This window comes from Gigantopelta aegis, chromosome 9, assembly GCF_016097555.1.
Source record: "Gigantopelta aegis isolate Gae_Host chromosome 9, Gae_host_genome, whole genome shotgun sequence".
NCBI lineage: Eukaryota > Metazoa > Mollusca > Gastropoda > Neomphalida > Peltospiridae > Gigantopelta > Gigantopelta aegis.
This window is the reverse complement of record NC_054707.1, coordinates 29,252,075-29,264,806: the sequence shown is the minus strand read 5'-3', so window position 1 is coordinate 29,264,806 and position 12,732 is coordinate 29,252,075. Positions and strand designations below refer to the sequence as shown.

Below are 12,732 nucleotides of genomic sequence, written 5' to 3'. Positions count from 1 at the left end.
CACATTTAAATAAACAAAAGTACAACATACTTGTATGTTCAAACCTGCTTTTTTAAAGAATGTTTGCAAGGCTGAAATACACATCACTTGGCAAAAGAATGATAACAAATTTTTCATTCATGATGGTTACGAAAACTATTTCGAAGCCAATGTTTTCTATAATTACAATAACAAACAAAAAAATATTCAAAGATTTTGCATTTATTTAATAATAGTTCACAAATGGTCAGGAAAACCCTGAATACCAATACCTGGTACTTTAACTTAAGATTTAATAAACAAAATGTGATGGTCAACTGTACAGAACAACAATCTACAGAGAATGCAATACGAGTATATACGAACATGAGCACTTTAGAAATATACAAATATTTCAGGTCAGGGGGTGGGTTTTGGGAGTCGAAAACCCTCCCTGCTCAAGAAAATATTCTTTTTTTCTTTCAATTACATTTTGTAGGAGAGCAGTCTAGACCCCCATGCTAAAATTCCTACATGTGCTTGGGTATTATTGAATAATAAATAAAATGTTGGGATAAAAATAACTGATTTTAATTTTGGGGGGAAAAACACGTAAAATGTTGAGATTCTTCTAAAGTTTCTTTTTCTTATGTAAATTGCAATTAAGCTTGTATGACAAGACTCATTTATGCATTAAATAAATAAACAGTATGCCTAAATGTAAGCTAAATATAAAATCCACATTTAATAGTGCACCAGAGACCTACTGTACTTAATTTTACTCCATCGCCAAACTTGTGATTGATGAATTCATAACTGGTTAAATGATTAAGTCAGAAATACTCCATGATCTAGATTAACCAGAACACTACATGTACTATTATTCTCCCTGTGATATGCCAGACATATTCAAACAGGCCTCTTAATTAAGAAGGAAGGAAGGAAGGAAATGTTTTACTTAAGGACGGACTCAACACATTTTATTTACGGTTATATGGTGTTAGACATATGGTTACGGACAACAGATATAAAGAGAGGAAACCGGCTGTCGTCACTTCATGGACTATTCTTTTCGATTAATAGCAAAGGATCTTTTATATGCATCATCCCACAGACAGGATAGTACATACCACAGCCTTTGTTACACCAGCTGTGGAGCACTGGCTGGAACGAGAAATGGGGATCGATCTCAAACAGACCATGCATCAAGCATGTGCTTTACCACTGGGCTACGTCCCGCCTCCTGTTAATTAAGAAGTGAAATAATACAAACTACTTCAGTGATGGTAAATACTGCCCTGTCATCTTGTAGCACCTTGTTCTCACACATCCCTCATCCTGTTTAGTATTACAATGTGATTACCCGCTATGTGTACATTTTGTACTTCTAATGATAATGAAAATCTGAAATACAAACTTTTTAAGTGATATTGTCATCTAAGAAAACTACCAAAACCAAAACACCACACCTATGTTTAATGAGTATGGGTATGTGACTTTTTGTTGTGCTTCTATCAGAAACCTGTTGTGTGTGCAAGCTCTGACTTCCCCAGAGAGTTCTGTCCAAGACTAGGCATGTCTGATCACTATATGATCATTTGTTGGCTGGGAAGGGATGTAAACAAGATATTTTATGCCTGTTTAACACTTCATGCGAGGTTTCAAACCCATTATATTGGCTAAAATATTTTTATTTTCATCCTCATTAAACACATGACACATAAGTGTCTGCTTTGAACTCTTACATTAAGTTTGAATCTCACAAAAGAAAATGAGGTATAAAGTTTCTGTTTTATATTTTTTAACTGGCATCTGATTCCAGTCGCCTACAGTAAAGACTGGTAGCCACAAGAAGAGTACATGTGCAAGTCATGTACTGGTTGGTGGCTATGTCACTCATCTATTAGTATATGACCATGATGTTGATAAACATGCAAGTCACCCACTTATTTAGTGTCATATGGATAGTAAATATGCCAGATACTTGTTATGTTATCATAGCTCATTACAGATATATGTATATATCATTAACAAACATTTTAAAAATAATTTGTAACCGAGTTGCATGCATTCAAGCTTAGTAGTAAAAAAATTATGTTCTTTATTACCAATGTTTAAAGAATTATAATACAACACTGTTAATGACATACATTACATGATATACTACACTAGATGCTAACATCAAAATCAAAATGTAGAGGAAAACTTAACAATAAATAGTACGATTGTAGACGGATGCAGACTATAAAACCATGTGATTGTGGTAAAAGGGCTGACAAACACCAGAACAGAGTGAGGACACAACTATGTTTCTACAGGTTCAGAGATGCCAACATTGAAAACAAAACAAAAGTCAACATTTTGGTCTCACTTGCAATTCAAGTTGTGGAAGGCAATATTTTAATTAATCTTTCCATAAACTTGAAACATACATGTAGCTTTGTCCTGCTTTCCATTAACATGTTTTATCATGCAAATGCAAGCCTCTGATAATTGAAAATCTGCGTGACCCATTTATCGGTTACGCAGAAATAAATTCAAGTAACCCATTTCCTTGTTGCGTCACCCATTATATTCAAGTAAATGGTGATCTCCAAATTTGGCGCAAACAAAAAATACTTTAATAGGTTATGCAAACTTAGATTCGTGCGAATGATACTGTCGTTCTTGCAATTTTCAGAGACTTGAAACGTGCTTTTCCATATATCTTGCGTTTTCTCAAGTGGATTACCATAGAACATTTGACGTTGTCAGAGTTTACTTTAGACCAAAAGTAAATGCTTCATGTTATGAGATAACCGCGCTGAAAATTTGCATGCATAAAAATCGCTCATTGATCGACTTTTTTCAGCGCATTGAATACCTGTGTGGAATTGCATATAAGGAAAAGGTACTATATAAATGCCCTGTATTGATAAACTGGCGTTAATGGAAAGTGGGCCTAATACTCATTTATCTTTAAACAATATTTTAAAAGGGTGAACTGCACAAAGGCTGAGAAGTCTGGTTATAGTATGAAAATAACTGCAGATGTTGGCATCTCTGTATCTTAAGCTGAGTTCAAGCTACAAAAGTACACATCAAACTCCCATCTACTGTTGCTTCTTTAGGTACACTGTTGTGTTTATGAACTTGTTAACTTCTCACTTCCTCGCTGGTCCGATTGTTGATGAAAATATGCCAGAGAAACATCGAGTAATGTATCCATCTCAAGATTTTTGAGTCAATATGGCACCCAGTGTCAACACTCCAATAGCGCCCACAGCATACCCACAAATCTGCTTTAAACTAGGCCACGGGCTTTCATTTCGTCTTTCTTGTCCTTGTGCATAGAATTCCACAAAGCCATCCTGAAAAAAAGGAAAATATCTTTAACTAGATTTGTATACAAATTACGATATCTCTTAAAGACCAACAGGTTGTCTTCAATTGTGCAAAATCCAAGATTTCTATGTCAAAATTTCAGGTGCAAGAATGTTCAAGTCAAGGTACACCACCAAACTGCTGTTCTGATTGGTAGTAATATGCACAATAAACTAATTTATTACCCCAGTTGTCACTAATAAGGGGGAAAATTTTCTCTGTGTAAAATACTCTGCATTAATTGGTGTTATGTACAATACTATTGGACAATTTCATGCTTACAAACCAATGACCATGTCGGTACAAAAGATGACGTCATCACAATCTGGCAAACACAAAATAAAGTCACATAGTTTAAAGTGTTCATGTTTATGGCTCTCTGTTTTCCTGGTGACATTTGTAATAAAATGTTATTTTAATGCAATTCATTATATAGTTTTTAACAGAATAAATAGAACTTTGTTTTTTTGAAAATTATATAAGATTCCAGAATGTTATTACAATACAAAGTTAAAGCAATACTCAAAACAGTGTGTTATCATTTCTCCATATGTATATGGAATATAAAAGGCTTTTAGAGAGAAAAAATAGCTGGGTAATAAATAGAATAACAAACTTGGTACCAGTTATTATAAAATTTATGTCCCTTGTGAAATAATTTTCATTTGTCATCCACTAAAGCTCGTGATAAGTGAAAATTACTTCATGGGGGACATAAAATTGATAACTGGTAACTTGTTTATTATCCTCTATATATTTTTGTTTACTCTACAGTTGTTACTCAGTGTACATAAGTTCAGTGTATAATAAATCCAACCGTGAGTTTGTGTGAACATTAGGGTTGTTAAACATTATTTCAATCTCATAACTGGCATGTCTTATTCTTCTAGCTGGAGCCAGTGCACAAAGACAGTGATATGTGCTATCCTGCCTGTGGGGTGGTGCATATAAAAGATCCCTTGCTACCAATGGAATAATCTAGCGGGTTTCCTTTTTAAGACTGTCAAAATTACCAAATGTTTTATATCCAATAGCCAATGATTAATAAATCAATGTGCTCTAGTGGTGTCGTTAAACAAAACAAAACATTTCTTCTAGGTGGAATAAATATAATAAGGTACCACACTTTTTATATGTGTACAGTCTGTGTGGACTTGTATACTGCTTATATAGCAGTTTAAAAAGATGCTTAATGTTATTGGAAATATGGCAATTGATTTGGTCTGGAGATACCTACATTTTATGAAGGTGCCAGTGTTAAATATCTTCAACAGACTGAGCCAAAGTAAATGTGTATTAGTATGCAAATGATAATAAAATTAATACTGCCAATAGTTATCAAGTCAAAACCCAATGAGGTGACATGTAGGTTTTTTGTTTTGTTTTTGGTACTTACAAATGCTAGAATGCTCAAATAAAACTACAGTTAGAAGATAATAAAACAAAAACATGTTTAATATCCAATTAAAATGAATACTTGAAATAAAATTAATTATTACAACAAAAATCAATATAAAATCCTGATTTTTTATTGATTTTTTTGGCAGTTATTTCTGGACACATTTTCTATCAATATGGATACTGACAGCAAATTCAGGGTAGAGCTTTTAACAAGTAAAAGGAACAATATTTTTAAAAGACTGAGTTAATACAAATGCACTTGCAAATACAAATTGCAGATACAATGTGTGGTACTGTGTACTAATTTAGTACAGTATTCAGATAAAACAAACTAAATCAATAACATTAGTTTTTGAATATATATCATGCACATCTATCCTGAAATATACATGCACAATAAATGGTGTACATGTTGCATAAATATCTGTTGGAATTATTTTATAATTTTGCCATCATGTTACACAGAATGATTATAAATTAATATTTAATGACTTCTCAGTTGATTGCTGTGGCAGTTGGGTACAAATCTATTTATACCAAATTAATGACTTTCATCCTGGGTGTAAATCTACTGAATGATAATGAATGGGATGGACGCACTGATGTGTGGATGGATTGAGTGGATGGGTGGGTGGATTTGGGTGGCCAGGTAATTTGGTGACATGATTTGTTTTCAATGGAATTATTAGATACAAATAATAAGAGTGGACATTTGTTTTAAAAACTGAATACTGTTTGCATATCTAATATTTCTTTTCTTAGAAAAAACTGAAGCAAGTATTTTTATTTCAGGCTCGAACTTAATGATGGCACCAATGGTAATTACTGTCATTGAGATATAAATTGCCACAGGTAGAGAGCATAACTGATGGCACTTTTGTGCTGTCGGTAAAGCTCCTCAACAACTGCAAAATATATACACCTGGTGTACATTATCTACCAGTATTTAACATTTGCATATTTGAAATATGTCTATATACAGCAAAATAACCTTTCAGTCATGTTTACTATGGCTGTTTGGTGTCCTACATATTTTAAACTATGGCTGTTTGGTGTGCTACATATTTTAAACTACTATTGTTTGGTGTCCTACATATTTTAAACTATGGCTGTTTGGTGTGCTACATATTTTAAACTATGGCTGTTTGGTGTGCTACATATTTTAAACTATGGCTGTTTGGTGTGCTACATATTTTAAACTATGGCTGTTTGGTGTCCTACATATTTAAACTATGGCTGTTTGGTGCTACATATTTTAAACTATGGCTGTTTGGTGCGCTACATATTTTAAACTATGGTGTTTGGTGCCCTACATATTTTAAACTATGGCTGTTTGGTGTGCTACATATTTTAAACTATGGCTGTTTGGTGTGCTACATATTTTAAACTATGGCTGTTTGGTGTGCTACATATTTTAAATTATGGCTGTTTGGTGCTACATATTTTAAACTATGGCTGTTTGGTGTGCTACATATTTTAAACTATGGCTGTTTGGTGTCCTACATATTTTAAACTATGGCTGTTTGGTGCTACATATTTTAAACTATGGCTGTTTGGTGTCCTATATATTTTAAACTATGGCTGTTTGGTGTGCTACATATTTTAAACTATGGCTGTTTGGTGCTACATATTTTAAACTATGGCTGTTTGGTGTCCTACATATTTTAAACTATGGTTGTTTGGTGCTACATATTTTAAACTATGGCTGTTTGGTGTCCTACATATTTTAAACTATGGCTGTTTGGTGTGCTACATATTTTAAACTATGGCTGTTTGGTGTGCTACATATTTTAAACTATGGCTGTTTGGTGCTACATATTTTAAACTATGGCTGTTTGGTGTCCTACATATTTTAAACTATGGCTGTTTGGTGCTACATATTTTCACATTTGGTCGAGAAAGAATAAACCACCAGCTACTTCTACTGATAAAGCAGCAAGGTATCTTGTGTATGTATAAAGGCAGGACAACACATATCAAAGTCTTTGATGTACCAGTCAGGGATGGGATGGGGCCACTCAGTGTGATCGATCCTGAAAGAATGAGCTTTACAGCTTGTATATTAACATTAATAATCTTTGTTTTGTGGAGTACACTGATTAATTTAATCATTGGCTATTAGATGTCAAACTTTTGGTAATTCTGTAGTCTTTAGAGAAATTTGCTATGTTTTACTATCAGCTGCAAAGTATCTTTCATATGCACTTTCCCACAGAAAGGACAGCCTACATGCCACACCCGTTAATATACATACTAGATATGGGGCACTAGTTGGGATAAGAAACAAAATCAAGAAAATTGGTCCATCGAGGCAGTTCAATCGTGACACAAGCCCCTCAAGCAATAAATAATGACTAAAACCTACGTTTGTCAAGTCAATATGTCCAAAGTGTCCAGTTTAAAAAACTGTTTACTGATTAAAGTGTCAAATATAGAAGTCTGACAGTGTATGGCTATAGTGATGATGGTGATTCTATCCAGAGCACAGACAATAAACCACATCCAGAACCATTATCATGATATTAATCTCGGATATTAACTTGTGACACTGTGTGCATTAATACCAGTTAATGAAACTTCAGAGTCAATATGACGTCTGCATAATTGGCAGTTTATGCTGACAAAGCAACTCCAGCTATTTTCCCGCCTTTATTTCCTCCTAATATAGCAACATCCTTCACTGCGCACAGCAACCGAAAAATCAATACAAGCCATTATTTTTAATTGTATACTGCACAGGGCGGGAAACACTAGATGTCTTGTAGGTTTTGTTTTCATCTAAAATCTAATTTTCTCAAGACACTCATTAGATATTACAGTTGAGATTAACAGTTGTTTATTGGAAGTCATGAAGAAAATGTTGAAATTAACCAATGAGTAAGAACGGTCAGCTAGGTCTGCTAGTTGTCAGTGTAAAGAGAAATTCCCACGAGCTTAACAAGATGACCTTGACCTATTCCCGCCTCCACAGAGGAGGCTGCCATTTAATCATTCACTTGCTGTTTTGCAAAGAAATCAATATTCTATCAGTTTGTGAAAAGCGGGAAGCCAGACTTGGCTCGGGCTACACTGTATCTTTGAATGATTTTCTTCTACAAATACAAGAATACAATTTCTATGAACAGACATTGTCAGGCATTTTCATGGAAATGTGCTAACCATAAGAATCCTGTTTTCTTTTGCTAGAAACAATGTAGCTCAGTGGTCAGAGTCATACTAACTGAGGTAGTGAGTCATAACTGATTCCATTGGTAAGCCCACTGTGTTATTTCCCATTCCAGCCAGTGGTCCATGACTGGAATATCAATGGCTACGGTATATTATACTGTCATATTTGAAGTGAGTGAAGGCAGCATGTTTCCTCTTCATAATAATTACAGAAAGTAATTAGAAATGACTTACTAAACCACACCTCTCTTCCTTTGATGGCCAAGACTGTCCCCGCCTCCATCCTGTCTTAACCCTCAGTGATACTGACATATATAACAATTTATTTTCAATTTATTTTCATGCTTACATTCAATTAAGGTTCAGACACACTGTCCTGACCACACACCTTAGTTATCTGGGCTGTCTGTCCTGAATGCAAATTAATGGATGACTGTTGTGGTTAGTGAGAGAAGTCAGTGTAATGTGGCTTTAAAACTCACTCTTGTTTGGAGCTGCATGATGATAATGATAACTTGTTTAATGTGCCCATATACCACTAGGGTTTCGAACATGCCCATCCTGAGTCCGACCTCTGATAACATCGGTGACCTGACACGGGATGGGGGGGGGGGGGGGGGGGTAGAGTTGAAAATGGGCAGAAATTTGAAAATGGCAATTAGTAAAAAAATTAAAAATAAAAATATTACAAACCAAAAAAAAAAAATTGACTGCTCGGCCGAATATTTATATAATTTGGAGCATTTTAGAAGGACAGTCCAAAATTAAATAAGAGAAAGAAGAGAGGATCGGACTATTTAATAAAAAAAAAATGAGTAATCTTCCAGTGCTGCTAGGACAGGCTTGGACATGAGACTAAATGCGAACAACCGTGCGTTCTGCAGAATGGCCGTCATACGAGTCACGAAAAAACAAGTCGACATAGTCAGACGGAGAAATGACGTGGAGGCGAGGAATCTCGCTAAAAACGAATCCAACCTGGTGGTGCAGACTGTTGAAACGAGAAGCGTTCCAGTGTTCAATCAGTTCCAATGGCCACATACATCCCAGTAGAAAACTTCATTTCGCTGACAAAAACAACGAAATGAAGGATCCCCAAGTCGAGCACACGAAAACATGTGCAGTATGCACCAGCGAAACAAACACGTCTTACCGCGTGGAGCTCCAGACTGGGAATGCAGAGCTGCATGGGATATGTTCAGCCAGCCATTTTTTTTTTTAATACTCTGTATAGACTGGTTCTTACAATACATATTAAACCAAATTACCACTTTGGAAACCAACCAAAATAGTTTGCAAATGTGAAAAATAGCTGGTTAACATAGACATACAAAACAAATACTTGCAAGCCTTAGAACTGATGGTTTAAGCACTACACCATCGAGGTCTATAATGTACACACACAAAACAGTTGGCAGATTTAATGACACCACATTGAATTATTAATCATCGGCTATTGGATGTCAAACATTTGATAACTTTTTACTCATAGTCATCAGGAAAGGAAAGGAAATGTTTTATTTAATGACGCACTCTACACATTTTATTTACGGTTATATGGCATTGGACACATGGTTAAGGACCACACAGATATTAAGGGAGGAAACCCACTGTCGCCACTTCATGAGCCACTCTTTTTGATTAGCAGCAAGGGATCTTTTATATGCACCATCCCATAGACAGGATAGCACATACCACGGCCTTTGATGTACCAGTCGTGGTGCACTGGCTGAAGTGAGAAATAGCCCAATGGGCCCACCTACAAGGATCGATCCCAAACCGACCGCGCATCAAGATAGCGCTGTACCACTGGGCTACATCCCGCCCCTTCATAGTCAGAGAAAACCCGCTAAATTTCCCATTAGTAGCGATGGATCTTTTATATACATTTTCCCATTGGTAGCGATGGATCTTTTATATACATTTTCCATTGGTAGCGATGGATCTTTTATATACATTTTCCCATTGGTAGCGATGGATCTTTTATATACATTTTCCCATTAGTAGCGATGGATCTTTTATATACATTTTTCCATAGAGAGGAAAGCACATACCATATGGCCTTTGACCAGTTGTGGTGCACTGGTTGGAACGAGAAAAAAACCCAATCAGTAGAATGGATCCACCGAGCGGGTTCGATCCTGTGACGCAAGCACCTTATGCAAGCACTCAAACAACTGAGCTAAATCCCGCCCCCCTCAGCACACAAATACATGTGCATATCATCTATTGTCACAGGGGTTTCCCCAGGGCCGTTAGGTGTAGCGGCCCGACACGCCTTGGTCCGTAAAGTAAGTGTTTTGACAGCATGGAAGCGCCTTAAATCAATTGCCGCTACGCCTTGATTTGATGTGCTTTAGAAAAACAATTATCACAAGTACAGACTACCTCTTGCAAACACCTTATGTACCAGTATATCACAAGCACACCTAATCACTATGACAGGTAAAACACTTCCTAAATACCTAACAATGGACCAGTTGTCTGCTCACAATTTGTGTTTGGTAATTTTACCACATCTACTGGGACCGCTTACATGTAACGGGATTCCCGTGCCGAGCAATCAAGCTTCAAGGCCGATCAAAGAAGAATCAACTGTACTGTTTAACTGAATAAAGGATAGGTGAAGCACTTTTTAAAGGTACAGTTAAGTTGGCAATCAATCATTTTTATCCTAACACCCCCTTAACTCTTGTCAACCCAATACCCCACTTATTTTGGCTTGATTTGTGTTATACTGATGCTAAAATCGTAAGCGCCTTAAAAAATCTTGGGAAAAGGCCTGATTGAGTGTTTATTAAACTTTAAATTACAGCCACGGTTGAGAGGAAGGAGCACTCTATTACAAAGTAACATAACCTGCATAAAAAAATTACATTTTGGGACAGCACTAGTGTAAACGACTGGATTTAAAACTATAAATACTGGCTTCATATCCCAGCTCCAAGCCATATATCAAGTGAGTTGTGCATGTATCTTCTTCATTTGGCCTTACTTTATCCCATGAGACAGGGTGGGATGTAGCCCAGTGGTAAAGTGCTCGCTTGATGCACGGTCACTTTAAGATCGACTCCCCGTCATTCCAGCCAGTATATCATGACTGGTTTATCAAAGGCATTATCCTATCTGTGGGATAGTGCATATAAAAGATCCCTTGCTACTAATGGAAACATGTAGCAGCTTTCCACTCTCTAAGACTATATGTCTCAACTACTAAAGGTTTGACCTCCAATAGTCGATGATTAATAAATCAATGTGCTCCAGTGGTGTCGTTAAAACAAAACAAACTGTTTATCCTAAGTGAATTTAGCATACTAGTACTTCTGTGTTGCTGTGAATCCCACAATTGGAGTCAGAAGCATAACATTATAAGTGTAATTAAATCCCAAAATATCTATACACCTGTAAAAACATTAAGCAACCGCTGATATAATGAATTATAATATATCACAAATAACTGCAACTGCTATATCAGTGGTGATTATCACCAGAATGGTGTTCCATAGAAATAATGCGACTGTTCATGCGTGCATCATGCCTCCCAAACTTTTTCCAAAATGCAGTATGTTCACGCACCAAATATGGGTATTTAACTCCGCTGTATTGCACAGTTAAATCATTCACTGAGAAGAAGGCACGAAGGAGGATATCAGAAGCGCAAAGATGGCAGATAATAGGAATACATTCAACAGGGATGTCCTTCAAAGCTATTGGGCATCAACTTGGCTACCATCACACAGTCATCAGTCGATTGGTGAGGAAACATGAGCAAACCAATGATGTGGTGGACCTCCCTCGGATCGGATGACGTCGTGTGACATATCACAGCTTGAAGGAAGGAAGGAACTGTTTTATTTAACGATGCACTCAACACATTTTATTTATGGTTATATGGCATCAGACATATGGTTAAGGACCACACAGGTATTGAGAGAGAAAACCCCCCGTCACCACTTCATGGGCTACTCTTTTCGATTAGCAGCAAGGGATCTTTTATATGCACCATCCCATAGATAGGATAACACATACCACAGCCTTTGATGTCACAAGAACCAATGGCTGCCTAATTGATGTCCGTCTTTGAGAACCTTGAGGAACCGCTTGACATCAGAAGGATATGCATCCTGAAGGGTCATCAAATGCCCCCTACTGGCAGATCACCATCGGAGAATACGTTTGGCATGGTGTTTAGCATAAAGGGCTTGGAATCTGAGAACATGGTGAAGAATCCATTGGTTGGACTATATAAAGCAGATTCCTTGTGCATGTGTCATGTCACAGATGGTCGAGTAAAGGTCTGGAGGCAGAGAAATACAGCCTATACATCTAAGAATATCAGGCCATGTGTTCCTTATGGTGGAGGATCGGTAATGATTAGGGGGTGTATGTCACACGACTGTAAGCTTGACTTGATCACCATATAAGGCAATCTCACAGGTGATTGGTACATTCGAGATGTCCTGGAACCAGTTGTTGTCCCTCATTTCGACAACCACCCACTCGCTACAAGGCCTGTGTACATGGATGACAATGCTAGACCCCAACATTCCCGGGCAGTAACAGCTTACCTCCAAAACAACGCTGTAACCACTCTGCCTTGGCCAGCCATGAGTCCAAATTTGAATCCGTTGGAGCACATTTGGGACATCATCAGGCATCATATATAGTCAATGGAGCCACCTGTACAGAATGTGCATGAATTGGAAGCAGCTTTGCATCGGGAGTGGCAACAGTTGCCCCTTCAACAAATCTGACGTTTAACTGGAGGGATGAGACGGAGGTTGGAGGCAGTCATCCGGACACGTGGAGGGTTTACTCGCTACTGAATCTTTGAACTAATGA

General features: G+C 36.9%; 1 protein-coding gene across 1 annotated transcript in view; it reads right to left on the bottom strand.

Annotated features, from left to right (window-relative positions):
- Positions 1–1,076: 1,076 nt before the first annotated feature.
- The window catches only part of LOC121381358 (bcl-2-like protein 2), a 36,771-nt gene continuing 25,115 nt past the window's right edge, over positions 1,077–12,732 (bottom strand). Inside the window, exon 2 of the mRNA XM_041510640.1 lies at positions 1,077–3,308. Coding sequence (XP_041366574.1) covers positions 3,168–3,308 — 141 coding nt within the window. The 3' untranslated portion in view covers positions 1,077–3,167. The remainder of the gene's footprint in view (positions 3,309–12,732) is intronic.